The sequence below is a fragment of the Orcinus orca genome, chromosome 7 (genome assembly GCF_937001465.1).
Source record: "Orcinus orca chromosome 7, mOrcOrc1.1, whole genome shotgun sequence".
Lineage (NCBI taxonomy): Eukaryota > Metazoa > Chordata > Mammalia > Artiodactyla > Delphinidae > Orcinus > Orcinus orca.
This window is the reverse complement of record NC_064565.1, coordinates 82,891,752-82,909,074: the sequence shown is the minus strand read 5'-3', so window position 1 is coordinate 82,909,074 and position 17,323 is coordinate 82,891,752. Positions and strand designations below refer to the sequence as shown.

Below are 17,323 nucleotides of genomic sequence, written 5' to 3'. Positions count from 1 at the left end.
TCGGCAGGCGGACTCTCAACCACTGCGCCACCAAGGAAGCCCAGAAAAATTACTTTTAATGACTTCTACAGATTGAAAGTTACATTTTTATTATGAAATATAATACAGGGAAGTGTAGGAAAAAGTGTTATGAACATAGTGTAACGCATTGCCCAGCTTTACCAATTCTTAATATTTTGCTGTATTCCACAAATTTTATTTATTTTGGAAACAAAACAAAGTTACCTTATTTATGAACATATTGATACATTTGTTTGCTCATAAATATTTGATTGTATTGTGTTTGGTATTTTGGCACAAGTTTTATTAAGAAATAATTACAGGGTTTTCTAGTTTTTAATTCTGTCACTTGTATAACTGCTGAGTTTTGTGGAATCTATTGTAATTTTGTGGATAACACGATTTTTGTAAATGTGCTGCAGTTTACAATGCAAAACAAAATCCACTAGCTTTTTGGACTTTAATCCATACAGACAAAGATACAGAAATAGTAACTGGTTGAACTATATACATAACCTGTTGAAATTTAGTAATGAACCTCGCCCTCAGAATTTAACCATGAACAGCTGCCTAGCCCCATTTGATTCAATAAGTATCCAGTCACAGTTCATACAGGCTTTATACAAATGCTAATTCAATATTTGTGTACCTTTGTAAGAAAACTGTTCCTGATCAGTAAGGACATAAAATCAGTAGGTAAAATTCAGTAGATGAAAGTAGTTCTGAATAAATATATTATCCAAAAAAGGATAATAGCTATTGAAAACTTATAATGGACAAGTTCTTTAGAAGGAAAATAAAACTGATGTGTTGGTGGGGCAGCACACTGCACAATGATAGGTGTGGTGTGATGCAATTTTTGTGAAACAGTTCCCCTTCCTGGTTTTTTAGTTGTATGTGACCTAGAAGAAAGTATAAAATTGGTGATTCTGGTGAGAGTGGGCTGGGGCTGGAAATGGAGGGATGACGGGCTAGGTATGAGTTTCCTGGGGCGTTTATTAATAATGTGGAAGCCTGGGCTCATACATTGGAGGTTCTGATTTAGTGTGTTTGAGGCTTAGGAGTCTGTCCTTGTAACAGGTGCCCCAGGTGATTTCGATGTAAGTGGTCAGTAGACCACGCTGATGCTGTAGAGGGGAGATGGCATACTATTTGGCTGGCCTGATTGACCCGTTTATGTTTCTTGCCTGGATCCTGATGGCGGTAGCATTTGTGGTTCTTTAAAAGAACCTATTTACTTAAAAGTGATACATGTACCTAGTGGTTGGAAAAAAAAAAAGCTTCAAACATTGCTGAAATGGAAATGCTCAAAAAAGGAAAAAAAGAAGGGTAGATCTCCACTCACCCTTTAGCCAATCTGCTAATCCCTGAGAGGTTTCCTTGTATTATACCAGGGGAAAAAGTGTTCTAGGGGGTGAGGGAAGGGAGCAAATATGGGTTAGAACTTACATATATATATATATGTATATGTATAAATACTTAAAACAGAAGCAACAGTAGAGAGAATAGTAAAATGAATCAGCCAGCTCAAGTGAGGATATTTCTGTTTGTGATTAATCGTGGTGGAGGCCCCTGGCTGCCTGTGCTGCTGTAACAGTTTTGGGGAGAAATGCAGGAAAAATGCGTGGTGCTGGCGGTGCTGTGACACAGTATAAAAATTTTGAGATGTGTTTACAAACTGGGACTGCTAATTTCAGTGTTAACCCTATTGCATTATATTGAATTTCTGAGACTTGCTCCCACAAGCTGTGCCTCAGACTAGATAATGTTATTACATTTTCTACTTTAAACCACACCCCATCTTGAGGAACTAGAGAAGGTTTTCTCCCTTAGCTGGGGGAGGTGGTTGGCCATTTGTGCCACTTGAATTTTTTCCTTTTGGTCCTTGCAAACTAGTAAATGAGCTTTTAAAAGCTTTTTAAATGACTTAATTCAGTTGAAGGTAATGAGCTAGCACAAGCTAGCACAAATTGAAACATCTATTTGTTAGGCCACAGATCACTGGCAGTAGAAACTCTTTCTCTTTACACATGTATATGTTATTCATATTATTAAAATGAAACGTTAGTTTGTAATTTAAAGTTATCTGTTGTCTGGAAAGACTTAAAAAAAGGTTGGAAGACTAGTCAGTATTCAAAGGAGACTGAAGAGACATGACAACTAAATGCAATGTGTGGTTCTTGATAGGATCATGGATCAAAGAAGGGACCATCTATGAAGGATGTTAGTAGGACCATTGGGGAGATATGAAACTGGATTGTATTTTAGATGATGTCATATCTAGGTTTAATTTCTTGAGCATGTTAATACTGTTGTGCTTATGTAGGAGAATGTTCTAGATCTGGAAATACATGCTGAAATATTAGGGGTTTTAAATGGTTTAGAAAAGTTGCATGTACACACACGTATTTGTTTTATGTCTTATATACATAAACAGTTGATGAATGTAAGTGAAGAGTGTGGGTGTTCATTGTACTGCTTTAATTTTTTTCAGTCTTGAAAAATTAAAAAAGCAGTTGAAAAGAGTTGATACTTCATTCACCACATTTGCATCTTTTTTTTTTTTTTTTTTTTTTTTTTTTTTTTTTTTTTGGCTGCTTTGGGTCTTCATTGCTGTGCATGGGCTTTCTCTAGTTGCGTCGAGCGGGGCTTATTCTTTGTTGCAGTGCGCAGGCTTCTCGTTGGGGTGGCTTCTCGTTGCAGCACATGGGCTCTAGGCGTGTGGGCTTCAGTAGTTGCAGCACATGGGCTCAGTAGTTGTGGCTCCCGGGCTCCAGAGCTCAGGCTCAGCAGTCGTGGCTCATGGGCTTAGTTGCTCCACGGCATGTGGGATCTTCCCAGACCAGGGGTCGAACCCTGCATTGCAGGCAGATTCTTAACCACTGCGCCACCAGGGAAGTCAACCATGTGCATCTTCTGAATGTCAGACCTATGGCTAGACATGGTGTTTGGGGAGTGAGACATGGCAAGAGTTAATTCATTGTTAATTCATTCATTGAATGCTTAAGTGTTTCATGTTCATTATGTCCTTCAGTCCTTAAAAGAAAACTTTATGTTGTAGGAAACTGAGATACATAGGTTAAATAACGTATTAATTAGCAGAGAAAGAGCCTTTGAAGGCATACATTTTAAGTCTAAAGCTCAGACTCTTAATCATAAATCTAATGTGATGGTGGTTGCAGCCAAACTGTGTAGGGCTCTGTATTACGTGTTTAAGAATTTAGATTTTATCCTTTATTGTTTTGCTGTTGAAAATGTTTAGGACATCACCTAGGAGCTTGTTAGGAATGCAGAAACTTGGGTCTGATATGATATAGGCCTGCTGCATTCTAACAAAATCAGAACGTGTAGATGATTTGTTGCCCATTTAGGTTTGCGAACCACTCTCCACAGTACTGTTTTTACCTTTCTGGTAGTGTTGAGTTTAAATAATCTTCAGTGTTGTACTTGGTCCCTTAATCAACATTAACAGTATTATTTTTTCAAGCAGGAAAAGCTTAGAATTCAGCAGTAGTATAATGAACTTTGGTAACCCATTCTTAAGGTGAGAGTAACTTGTAGTTGGTGAAGTAGTAAGCACCTCCTCTGTGTGCATAAGTATTGTCTGTTGGGTGGAGGTGTATTAAATTTATTAAAAATCAATACTTTGTATAGTTACTCTAACCCCTTATGGAATGATTATTTTGAAGTTTCTGTATTTAGAAGAGTTTTTGATAATACTCAGTAGAAAAATGCATTGTGTTGAGTGCTCTTTGGAAAATGAGATTAAGAAGATTTTATTAATTTTGTTATAGATATTGAAGCACAGATTCGAGAAATTCAAGGAAAGAAGGCAGCTCTTGATGAAGCTCAAGGAGTGGGCCTTGATTCTACAGGTTATTATGACCAGGAAATTTATGGTGGAAGTGACAGCAGGTTTGCTGGATACGTGACATCTATTGCTGCAACTGAACTTGAAGATGTAAGTTACAAAGTATATAAACAGTCCAAGCATTATTTTGAAGGAGAGCAAGAAATATAAAGGAATCTTCTGTTTTGAGTCATCTGGTTTAATCTGGGGAGACATCTTAGAGATTGGGAGATCTTCCTTTGGGAGGATAAAACTGTTGAAAGCGTCCTTCTCTTCTAAGAAACTTCTGGAAGTGCTCAGTTCTGAATCTTTATGTTAAAACTAGTTTGTTTATCCAGCAAAGCACCTGGAAATCATTAACCATTGTAAACTAAATCCTTATTGTTACCTACTGAGCTCTATCTAGAGTAGCCCAGTGAGAAGTGACTTCATTTTAAACAGCCGTCTGTGCTTGTGACTTTTGATTTCTGACTTGTTTCCAAAAAACTTGGTGCTGTTTTTTCCCCCCTTGGCATCTTAACATGAGTGGACTCTTTCTTGTTACTCATATTAATGGGCTTTTCATGCCTAATTTAGTTACTCTGAAGGGGGACTGCCTCTCATTTTGAAATACATCTCTTAAAAGTGTTTTCATATAGTCCACATAGCTTATACTTTGTCACACCATTTTCAAACATCCAAATTTGGTGAAATAGCTGATCATTTTCGTGTGGTTCAGTAATCTATGTACATAGATTATGAAACTTGTTATTTTTATGAAATTCAAGCCATATTTAATTTTATGGTTAGAACTTTTTTTTAAGAAAAATTTTAAAGTTCTAAAGGCAAAATTTCTAGAAGCTGATCAGTCTTATATTTGCATTATCGTACCTTAATGGTAAGAGGCAGTGATGGCTCTGTGTTCCAGATGCTGAGCGGGAAGTTGTCATTTCATTTTTGAATAAAATTAATGAGCTGTTAAGATCTTGAGATCTATCCATTGTTGCACTTCTTACCTTAGTAAAATAATAATATAACATTGTTCTGTTTAAACGTACTATTAGGGAAATAAATACATTTATAATTAATTACATTTTACTTGTTTCTGTGGTTAAATCATGTTTTTTAAAAAAGTTAAAAAGACAAGGAAACTGGAGAGTTCTAAATAAGCTGTTTGTATTTTCCAAATTTGAAAACAAATTTCATCATGCGCTCTGTGAGAAGATGAAATGCTCAGGTTTTTCTAGTCCATACCTACTTTATTTACAGAAAGGATTCCTTGTTTAGTATTTTTAAAAGAATATAGAGAACTAAATTTCTTTATTAACTTTTTGAGTTGAAAAAAAAACCTAAGTGTTAACAAGTTTCATCACGTTGTCTTTTGATTTCATATTGAATCTTTGTGTGTTCTTTCTAGTTTTTAAGTTCTGACGTTTTTGTTTGTGGCTTTCTGGGGGCATTCGTTGCAGGATGACGATGACTACTCATCATCTACAAGTTTGCTTGGTCAGAAGAAGCCAGGATATCATGCCCCTGTGGCATTGCTTAATGATATACCACAGTCAACAGAACAGGTGATTTTTTTTTTTTTTTAAGTCAAAACCAAAGTTTATTCAGCTAAAGAAAACTGAACGTCTTAATTCCAATGGAAAGTCACATATTTTAGGAATCAAGTTATTACAGTGTCTGAGGAGAGTTGATTTGGGAGAATTAGAAATAGTAGTTTATTTCAAAAAGGTGATCATTTCATGAAGGATTGAACTATGGAAATTGTCTCATTTCCATATGCCTTATTTTTTCACATTAGCATTTATCTGAAAAATGATACATAATATTAGGTATTTATTAAACATTTTTACATGTTTTATAATGTTCTGATTTTTGTGTGTGACATTCTCTTTGGTTATTTAATAAGTGAGTGTTAAGTGAGACATACCTCTTTTCAGTATGATCCATTTGCTGAGCACCGACCTCCGAAGATTGCAGATCGGGAAGATGAATACAAAAAGCACAGGCGGACCATGATAATTTCCCCAGAGCGTCTTGATCCTTTTGCAGATGGTAATTCTTTCCCACTTTTCTATAAGTATTCAGAAATTTATTTGTGTTAAGTTGTCTTTAGCCCTTTGATTTTTTTTGGCATGCTTATGAATTTGCTTTTCTTTTTAAAAATCCCCCTTATAGATTTGTATAGATTTGGTTGAAGTCACAGATGCCATATTCTTCATCTTTATAATGCCAGTTTTCTTTCCAGGTAGAAGGACAAGAAACTAATGAGCCAATGCCATAGAAACGCAAAGGGTTAAAGGTTTTTCTTTTACTTTTGTTTTGGGTACGCTTTCTTTACTTTGAACAAATGTGTTTTTCTGCTCAAAATACTTTCAAATTATTGAAAGTTTTCATTCCAAGTCTTAGATTTTTAGGATTGTTACTTTTGAGAAACTGTTTCCACATTAGAGCTCCCCTCATATTGCTCTAAATATAGTTTAGTAAATGCACCTACTTTGCTCTAAGCATACTTAAAGTTAAAACAAAAGTATGTATACAAAGACTTTGATATTTTTAATAGTTGGAGTCTGTTTTGCTAATTTTAGTGTGCAGGTCAGCACAAGGGGCATAGTGAGCCTGATGGAAGCTTTCCTCAGGTGAGTGAGTTTCAAGATCAAAGTTAGGTGCCTGTTTCTTAAAATTAGATTCTGCTGCAGGTTTACAAATTAGACTTTCAGCCTGCATGAATTAGTAGGGATATTCTTTTTTTTACTTGCATAATTGTAATTGATTTAAACATGTATGTCAGAATTCACAGGCCCATACTAACTGTCCTTAATTTCTTTCCTACAGCAGTACTGCTATATGCCAGTCCTGTCTGCATTCTTAAGGGTGCAGTTCAACACATCCTCTCTAGATTATGGTGAAAAAGTATTCCAAAGGAAGTCTTATCAGAGATAGTGTCAGAAAGAATGACACTACCAATTGGGCATGATCTTCAGCATAGGAAATGTCTTAGACCTTTATTAGTTTTTCCTAAATTGTGATGCTATACTACTTGTATAGCTAATTATCACATTTCTAAAACGTAGTGTGCCTCTGTGAATCTTGTTATATATTGTTTGGGCTTCTTTAAGATATTTTGAAGTTTGAAAAGCAAATACTGAAACTTTAACCAAGAGACTAACACATCTCTTTGTACACCACTTTTTTTCTGTATGCATCATAATAACTGGTAGAAGTAATATATTTCAAGTAATATGTTTCCAGTTATTTATACTTTCTGAGAAAATAAAAATATGTTTCTGGGTCAACAAAAAGTAAAAATCATGAAGCCCTTTTTAGTAACATGACATCAGAATAAGATTAGAGGTATATTTTTAAAAATCAGATTTTCTAAACTATAACTGTTTTAGAACATTGTATGAAGAACTTATCTAGTCATAGTTACTTGTAGTCAGGATTTTAACAGCTTGCAACAGGTAATGTTTTGAATATAAATATCTTTCCAAAGTGTTACTAATGGTAAAGAGATAATTTTCTAGGCTTCTATTCTGCTGCTTGAAGTCAGAACTGCTGATGGAGACAAAGGCACGAAAGTGTACGTATTCCGGATTAGCAACCCAGGAACCCATCACTTCTGAAGACTCTAAACTGTGCTGTCATTTTGTTTTTATATGCATAAAATATTTGTTTTAAACTGCTGTAGATATGTTTGTGTTCAAACAGGTTAAATTGATCAGCAAACTCAATAAAAAGTAAGATGTGTAATTATTAAAGTTTTCCATCAAAAAATAAATTAAATGATTATGGAATAATGTAATATTAGAGCAGGGAAGATAAATCAGTTGAACCTAATTATCTTTTATTTATTGTACTCTTGTCCTGTTGCTGTTCTTTTCTGCAGGAGGGAAGACCCCTGATCCTAAAATGAATGCTAGGACTTACATGGATGTAATGCGAGAACAACATTTAACTAAAGAAGAGGTCTGTGAACCTGCTTTTTATTTTAATGGTGTTGAAAGAATGTAAAGAAAGTTGAGATTAAGAGACTTTCATGTTTCTTTTTTATTTGCTGCACAAGTAATATTTTAACATTATTAATAAAAATTAAGTTGAGAAAGAACCTTATTCAAAATTCTAACACCTCCCAAATTAAGCTTTTCATATTTCTATACTATCCTTTTCTAGTGCCTGGCCCCTTGGCCACAGGTATATGCATATATATCTTACAGTGGATATATCTGGGGGTGGATTGATGGTGTGTGCCTGAAGTCAGTGTGTAAGGGAAAAGTCAAAGAGTAAAATCATTTTTTGAAAAGCCTCTAATTCTTCCATAAAATTTAGTTTGAATATGGGTGGAGAATTCTAACGAATTCCTGCTGGCCTGCAGAGATTGCGGTGTTTTGTTCTAATAGTTAGTTTTCATAACTTTATTATAAATATATAATAGATTTGTTTGTTGGATGAATTAAATGCGGTAATGGAACCCTACTTTAAAATCATAGGCTAAATAAATGTGTATTTTTTGTGACTATATTATATATAATATTTCATAGTTATAACAAAATTTTGAAAATTTCACTTTTATTGCTTTTCTAACTTATTACATAGTCTTAATTACTATTTATATGAGTTTTATGTAAAACTGTTTTTCATTGGAAGCATTTTGGTTCACTACCATTGACTGAAGATTTTACTTCATTAAGTGTATATAAAGCAGTGCGCTCTACGTAATAAATTCTGTATTTGCTCATTTTATATACTGTGCGGAAAGACAGTATATAAAACTTGAAAATACAGGAAAGAGGGAAAATAAGGAATGGGTCCACCAGTAGCATAGAAAGGAGAATGAGTGAAAAATAAAATGGCATTATATAGAAATGACTCTGCTAATGATATAAGAATATATTGAAAATGTTTTAAAGATGCTCACTGTTTATTCAAATATTTTTCAGAGAGAAATTAGGCAACAGCTAGCAGAAAAAGCTAAAGCTGGAGAACTAAAAGTCGTCAATGGAGCAGCAGCATCCCAGCCTCCCTCAAAACGAAAACGGCGTTGGGATCAAACAGCTGATCAGACTCCTGGTGCCACTCCAAAAAAGCTATCAAGTTGGGATCAAGCAGAGGTAATTTCTTTTTTTTATTTTTTATTATTACTATTTTAAATTTATTTTTCTCATGGAATATATTAGTCTGCTTTTGTTGACACAACAAGATAACCACAGACTGGGTAGCTTAAACAGAAGACATTTTCTCACAGTTCTGGATGAAGGTGCCAACCGGGTTAGTGTCTGGTGAGAGCTCTCTCTCCGGCTTGCACACATCTGCCTTCTTGCTGTGTCCTCAAGAGGCCTTTGCACACGTGGAAAGAGCGAGGGAGCTCTGGTGTCTCTTTTCCTATAAGGACACCAGTCCTATCAGATTCATGTCCAACCTTGTGACCTCATTTAGCCTCATTACCTCACTAAAGGTCCAATCTCCAAGTACAGTTACAGTGAGGATAAGGGCTTCGACATGACTTTTGGTGGAGACATAGTTTAGTTCATAACATGGGGTAAAGGAATGTTCCTTTTGGAATATTAATTATGGATATGTAAGTATGTCACGTTATGTGGAGGTTGAGTATAACAGTGGTCTTCCTCATTTTTTAGATGGATTATTTAAGTCTCTGACCACAGGTGTCAGATACATAATGCTACTGCGTTTCCTTCATCAGTTGATTTTCCTAGAAACTTTTTTTTTGGTGGTAAAATGTATATAAAATTTACCATTTTTAACCATTTTTAAGTGTTCAATTTGGTGGTATTGATGACACAGTGTGTGTCAAGTACCACCATGATTTATTTTCAAAACTTTTTCATCACTTCAAGGAAACTCTGTGATCATTAAGCAATAACTCTGTCCCCCTCCCCTTCAGATGACTTTTTTATGCTTTTCTCTGTGAAACCTGTAGTACCTCCTTAGCTGCTGCTTTTTTGGGGGGGGTGGTGGTTCGCGGGCCTCTCACAGTTGTGGCCTCTCCTGTTGTGGAGCACAGGCTCCGGACGTGCAGGCTCAGCGGCCATGGCTCACGGGCACAGCCGCTCCGCGGCATGTGGGATCCTCCTGGACCAGGGCACAAACCCGTGTCCTCTGCATCGGCAGGCGGACTCTCAACCACTACGCCACCAGGGAAGCCCAGCTGCTTCTTTTTTAGTTTATGACTTTGCTCTCTATTTCCCTCTCACCCCAAATAAGAACAATTAAAAAGAAAAAAGTATACATATTCCCACTGTGAAATCTACTGGTATGCCTGTATATGTTCTCGTCTTTGCTTTTCCTTCTCTTATAATGTGAACTATTGGTACAGGTTGACCATCTAAAGCTAACCCATCTGCTTATGTGCCATTTCCCATCTCTTATTACTCAAGGACTCTCATGTAACATCAGTTTTTTTCTCTGTACTCTAGGTTATTATCATGAGCAAACACATTTTACTGATCTTCATCTTTAAAAACAAAAAACAAAATATCACAAGAAATCTTCTCTTGACCATAACTTCCCCTTCCAGCTACCATCCCATTTCTTGCTGTTTTTACCACAAAATGCTTTGAATGAGTTGTGTATCTATACTTGTGCTCTGGTGCTTTTGCCTGCACTGCTCCACCAAATCCTCTTTTGTCAAGATGACTTAACCTCCTCATTGCTAAATCCAAAGATAAGTCTCAACCCTCATATTACACAGCATATCAGTAGCATTCGACATTCTTTGATACCCTCTTAAACCAAAAAAAAAAAATTTATTTATTTACTTATTTATTTATTGGCCACGCCTCATGGCATGTGGGATCTTAGTTCCCCAACCAGGGATTGAACCCACGCCCCCTGCTTTGGAAGCACAGTCTTAACCACTGGACCACCAGGGAAGTCCCTTGGTACCCTTTTCTTTCCTAGCCTCTGAGCTTCAGTCTTTCTTGATTCTTGTAATACTCACTTCAGTGACTGCTGCTTTTTAGTCTTGTTTGCTGGATCTTCCTCAGCTTCCTAAAATTTGGGGTACTCTAATGCTAAGTCCTCAGGTCTCTTTTGCATCTAAACTAACTCCCTAGGTTCTCATTCCTATCTTTACATACTATATTTATAAGACAACTCCCAAATTTACAAATCCATCCATACTTCTCTGTTCTTCAGACCTGACACATTTACTTTGATATGTATTTGATAGGCTTTTCCGAATCAGTATTTATAATAAAATTGATTTTCTGTACTCACTCCCTCCAGCCTGCTCCCATGTCTATTGGCTCAAACCAAACCCTTAGAAATCAGTTCAGGGTCATCCTATACTCCTCTTATTCTCTTCCCTGGCATCCTATCCACAAATGCATTTTGTTGGCCCGACCTTTAAATATATTCAGGATCTACCCACTTTTCATGACCCCACCACCCTAGTCTAAGTCACTGTTGACTCTAGCATAGGCTACTGCAGATTTATTTACAAATAAGGAAAAATGTGTCAGGCCATGGCATTGTTTTCCCAAACCCAGAATTGAGATACACTAAACCTAGCACATAATTTCCAAACAGTTTAGTTTTAGATCTTGAGGAGTCTCCATTTGCTTGCTGATATATGAGAGGATTTGGTTCTGTATAATATGGTATTACTAACTTAAATTCTGTGGTTGACATTCACTGCAAATTTTAAAAACTGACATTCAGTGCAAATTTTAAAAACAGAGAAAGAGAAACTTGTCCTTTTGGTATCTGTTTAACTGAAAAGGAGACCCAAGAGTTGATGTCTATCTCATAAAAGCTATAGAGAGTCAGACCATGTTTTCTTTCACACTTCTCATTTAACACAACTCCATCTTAATTATGATTGTGGGAATTACAGCGGATACTAGGAAACATCTTTTCCTACCTGATTGAGCAGGAAGAGCAGTTGCTGAAAATGAGACTTTTGAACAATTTATGTTCTTTACTCATCTAATTGAGAATTTCTCAACCCTGAGTAATATATAGAATCTTTTTTTTTTTTTTCTTTTGCGGTACGCGGGCCTCTCACTGTTGTGGCCTCTCCCGTTGCGGAGCACAGGCTCCGGACGCGCAGGCTCAGCGGCCATGGCTCATGGGCCCAGCCGCTCTGCGGCACGTGGGATCTTCCCGGACCGGGGCATGAACCCGTGTCCCCTGCATCGGCAGGCAGACTCTCAACCACTGCGCCACCAAGGAAGCCCTATATAGAATCTTTTGAAAGGAAGAAATACTGAGTCTTATTTGCAAACATAAAGCTAAATAGAACTCTTGGGTTGGATAGAACATCCAACTTTAAAAGAAATATGTAAAAGTATACTACAAAACTTACAGAATTATTTAAATACAGATTTTGTTTTGCTTCACTAATTCACCTGCTGTTTTTGATATGATATTGTCTGCACTCTGCAGGTTCTTTTGCTTTCGTACTGTCTGATGTCCTACATTGCTCACTACTTGTCTCTATTCAACTACCATGGAACCTTCAATCATTTAAGTCAACTTCTAATCTTTTTTCACTAATCTTGCCAGCATCAGAGCAATAGTATTATAGATGTGATTCTAAATATAACCTCTTCTCAGGGATTTGAAATAATGTCGCAGTATCTAGTTATAATTACCCAGGTGATCCAAAACATGCTTAAATTAATTAAACACACACAAAATTGAACAAAAACAAAAATATTCTTAGTGGGAACTCATGAGTCTCTGTCTCTAAGACCCAGTTTTGAGATGTGCTGATATAATTAAAGGTGAAATTCTTGAGATCTTGACAGAGAAACCTTAATGTTTTCCCAAAGTTACGGAGCCATTAGTGGCATAACCAAAATACATTGTTTTTTAAATTAGGGCTTTTTTCATTGCTCCAAATTAAATCTTTAAGTTATTTTTTGTCATAAACATATTTGCTAGAAAGTAGGTATCTTTTAAGCAGAAGGATAATCTATTCTCTTAATCATGAACTAAAACATTTAATTTTTTTTGTTTGCTTAGCAGGTTTTCTAATTTTTATGTGGGTGTATGAAATAAATTTTTTTTTGCTCTGTTAAGACCCCTGGACATACCCCTTCCTTAAGATGGGATGAGACACCAGGTCGTGCAAAAGGAAGTGAGACTCCTGGAGCCACCCCAGGCTCAAAAATATGGGATCCTACACCTAGTCACACACCTGCGGGCGCTGCTACCCCTGGACGGGGCGATACACCAGGCCACGCGACACCAGGCCATGGAGGTGCAACTTCCAGTGCTCGTAAAAACAGATGGGATGAGACCCCCAAAACAGAAAGAGGTACTTCTAGTGGAGTTTGGGTGTGTACTTGGGTAAAATGTTGATTTGATGAGTGGTATGTTTATGGCCAAAATCTGTTCTCTCTGGTCCTAGGAAGACAGATAAATAAACAGATGCTTTTGAGACAGGTAAAGAACTGAGCAGATGATATACCTAATTCTTTTCCCTTCTTGAAGAGGTTTAAGATTTATTTTAGGAAGAACATTAGAAGAAAGTAAAGTTTGTATGCCATAATCTCTTTTTTATTGTAGTATAGTATATATAACATAAAATTTATCATTTTAACCATTATAAGTGTACAATTCAGTGGCATTAAGTATATTCACAGTGTTGTGCAACCATTACCTTTATTCATTTCTAGAACTTTGTCATCATCCCAACAAAAACTGTACCCATTAAGCAATAACTCTCCATTCTTACTTCTCCCAGCCTTTGGTTACCTCTCATTTACTTTGTCTGTGTAAATTTGCCTAAATACCTTGTTTTTTGTGTAAACTCTCTAAAGCTGTATTTCATTAACTGTTTATGAGATTAGCGTTGGGAAGTTAAGATTTAACATTACATCTGCTATATTAAAATTTTATAAAGAATTTTTAATGATTGGGCAGAGTGCTTAACATGAAATGTAGGGAATTCCCTGGTGGTCCAGTGGTTAGGACTCGGTGCTTTCACTGAAGGGGCCCGGGTTCCATCCCTGGTCGGGGAACTAAAACTAAGATCCCACAGGCCGCATGGCGCAGCCCAAAAAAACCCGGAAAAAAATACAATGGATGAGAGAGGCAGTATAGAATTGTACATGCAGAGTAATCTCACTCCATGGAGAAATGAAAAGTGGCCCAAGATACATAAACTGGCTGTCTATGGGTTGTATGTTGTGGGTAGTTGAAAAAATCCTTTGCTCTGTTTTCCTGTTCCTCGATGGTTATCATTTATTGTTTTTGTAATCCGTGGAAAAGATACAGTCAAGGAGAATAAATATGAAATGAAACATTAAAACTTAAATGTGTCTCCATTTTAGGAATATCCTGTTTCTGAAATTGATCAGTTTAAGTATATTAGTTGTCTGAAAATAGTCATTTTTTGACAGTGGTTAAAATTTTAGGCTTATTCACTCCTTTTCTTTAAAGATACTCCTGGACATGGAAGTGGATGGGCTGAGACTCCTCGAACAGATCGAGGTGGAGATTCCATTGGTGAAACACCAACTCCTGGAGCCAGTAAAAGAAAGTCACGTTGGGATGAAACACCAGCTAGTCAGATGGGTGGAAGCACTCCTGTTCTGACCCCTGGAAAGACACCAATTGGCACGCCAGCCATGAACATGGCTACCCCTACTCCAGGTAGAAACTTTATCATTGGAAATAATTTTTTCCCCTTGTTAGTATTTTGAATTTTTTCTTTGTGGTTTTTCTGTGTGCCATTAATGCCTATTTTTAGCAAGAATAACAGGATGTAAAAAGAAGTCTTGGTTTGAGTTTATAATATAAACAATTAAATGTTAGAATGGATTTTAACTATCTTATATCCCAAGGATCTGTGTAATGATAAAAGTCTTGCACTACATAGATTGTTACAGAAATTTGCTTTTTTGGTAGGTCACATAATGAGTATGACTCCTGAACAGCTTCAGGCTTGGCGGTGGGAGAGAGAAATTGATGAGAGAAATCGCCCATTGTCTGATGAAGAATTAGATGCTATGTTCCCAGAAGGATATAAGGTAAAAACAGTGAATATGAGTGTGGTGGTTTTTAGGATAGGGATTTTTTTTTGGCCACGCTGCGTGGCTTGCAGGATCTGAGTTCACCAACCAGGGATCGAACCTGGGCCCCAGCAGTGAAAGTTCCGAGTCCTAACCACTAGACTGCCAGGGAATTCCCTGGATTTTATTTTAAATATTCTTTGAAAATACTAACTGGTCAAGTTTGCATTGGCCTTGCTCAAATTTACTATTGCCGTTTCATTCTTTAGCTGTTTCCAGGTATATTTCATTTCCAACATTAGATCATGGTTATTTTACTTGGTGTCTCACAAAATCTTGTGTATTTAGTTCATGGGTTGCCAGTGGACACGAAGAATGTTATGTTCTCTCTTTACCATAGCAACTTGAAGTTCATTTTGAACTACAAAATCGTCTAGGTACCTGTTACTCAAGGACCTTTTGCTGGTCTAAAAGTGGTCATATAGCTGATGTTATAACCAGGGCTGGAACCTAAGTCATTTGATGGCCTTTACAGAGCCTTTTCTGCCAATGCCTATTGCTTTTTTAACAGTTTTTATGTATGTATTTCCCCCTACCCCCTCATTAGGTTTGTATTAGAGTATTTGTTTCAAGTATGCATGAACTTACTGCTTTATAACTTCTTGTACCCTCCGTGTAATGCTGTGGGTATAGTCACTCTCCAGCCTACTATTGACTGGCTAAGTGTCTGTTACAATTGCATTCATTGATTGGTTTATCAGTAGGAGGGGGAAAATCCTCCTTTGTGAATCTTTTTTTTTCTAATACAAGTTTTTTTCTTTTTTTTTCCTAAGAGGATAGTCATTACATCTTTTTAAAATTTATTTATTTTTGGCTGCATTGGGTCTTCATTGCTGCGCGTGGGCTTTCTCTAGTTGCGGGGAGCAGGGGCCACTCTTCGTTGCAGCGTGTGGGCCTCTCACTGCGGTGGCTTCTCCTGTTGCGGAGCATGGGCCCCAGGTACACAGGCTTCAGCAGCTGCAGCACGTGGGCTCAGCAGCTGTGGCTCGCGAGCCCTAGAGCACAGGCTCAGCAGCCGTGGCGCAGGGGCCCAGCTGCTCCGTGACATGTGGGATCTTCCCAGACCAGGGCTCGAACCCGTGTCCCCTGCAGTGGCAGGCGGATTCCCAACCACTGCGCCACCAGGGAAGCCCTCCTTTGTGACTCTTGAGTGAATTTTTTGGGTTTAGTCAAATGTTGTGTATTTACAGGGCTTTGGTGAATATTTTGGTTGTAGTTTTTATGCAGTCACTCATTTTTGTAGAACGACTTAAATATTAAGATTTGTTTTTGTAGAGATTTACATGAATTTTTAATTTATTATTAAAATATAATATTTTATACATTATGTGCACTTTGAGCTTATTTCAATTTATATGACATTGGTTCACCAACATGTTTATATAGACTAATGTTTGAAAGTGATCAGAATTTGTAAGCCCACTTTGTGTATCCTCATTTCCCCATACTTCTAATACACTTAATTTAAATTTGATGAGAAATAGTAATACTTGTGTATTTTAAACTTATAAATAAGATAGAAAAATGGGATTGTTAATTCTTGCCTCTAAGCAAAAAGCATCTTAACTGCAAATATTGTTCATTTTTGTTATTATTTACTATGTAAAGTTAAGAAAATCCTAAACTGTCTTTTAACTGTATTAGGTACTTCCCCCTCCAGCTGGATATGTTCCTATTCGAACTCCAGCTCGAAAGCTGACAGCAACTCCAACACCTTTGGGTGGTATGACAGGTTTCCACATGCAAACTGAAGATAGAACTATGAAAAGTGTTAATGACCAACCATCTGGAAATCTTCCATTTTTAAAACCTGATGATATTCAGTACTTTGATAAACTTTTGGTAAGTGATAATACCAGAAATAAAATATTACTTTTTATTTAGAAGTTACAGTATCTCCACTAACCTTTAAACTTTTTACTGTTAGGTTGATGTTGATGAATCAACACTTAGTCCGGAAGAGCAAAAAGAGAGAAAAATAATGAAGTTGCTTTTAAAAATTAAGAATGGAACACCTCCAATGAGAAAAGTAAGTACCAGTTTATTAAATCATCATGTTCATTATAATTTTAGAGATTCTCCATTTTATCATCAGAGCCTTTAAAATATGCTGAAGATTCTAATACAATTAGTGGAATTATGTGGGGTATTGTATTAGTATCATATGTGGCTTGAAGATGGTTGATCCTTTAGGAGAAGTTAAGGAGTTTTATATTATACTCTGTGACTCTTTCTATTAAATTACCCTTTTTTAAAATTTATTTTTTATTGAAGTATAGTTTACTTACAATGTTGTGTTAATTACTGCTGTACAGCAAAGTGACTCAGTTATACATATATATACATTCTTTTTCATATTCTTTTCCGTTATGGTTTATCACAGGATATTGAATATAGTTCCCTGTGCTATACAGTAGGACCTTGTTGTTTATCCACTCTATATATA

The 17,323-nt window shown here is 36.5% G+C and overlaps 1 protein-coding gene across 7 annotated transcripts in view; it reads left to right on the top strand.

Annotated features, from left to right (window-relative positions):
* Nucleotides 1-17,323, top strand: part of SF3B1 (splicing factor 3b subunit 1) — a 61,990-nt gene that overhangs the window by 33,740 nt on the left and 10,927 nt on the right. For 3 of the 7 annotated variants that reach the window (XM_004262896.4, XM_049712306.1, XM_033430741.2), the window contains exons 2-11: nt 3,795-3,961; nt 5,299-5,403; nt 5,776-5,890; nt 7,725-7,804; nt 8,776-8,946; nt 12,881-13,118; nt 14,246-14,458; nt 14,714-14,835; nt 16,522-16,719; nt 16,805-16,906. In XM_004262896.4, the coding sequence (XP_004262944.1) occupies nt 3,795-3,961; nt 5,299-5,403; nt 5,776-5,890; nt 7,725-7,804; nt 8,776-8,946; nt 12,881-13,118; nt 14,246-14,458; nt 14,714-14,835; nt 16,522-16,719; nt 16,805-16,906 (1,511 nt within the window). Of the gene's footprint in view, nt 1-3,794; nt 3,962-5,298; nt 5,404-5,775; nt 7,805-8,775; nt 8,947-12,880; nt 13,119-14,245; nt 14,459-14,713; nt 14,836-16,521; nt 16,720-16,804; nt 16,907-17,323 lie in introns of those variants that run through there. The other 4 variants (XM_033430731.2, XM_049712308.1, XM_033430745.2 and 1 more) reach the window with 4 other exon arrangements.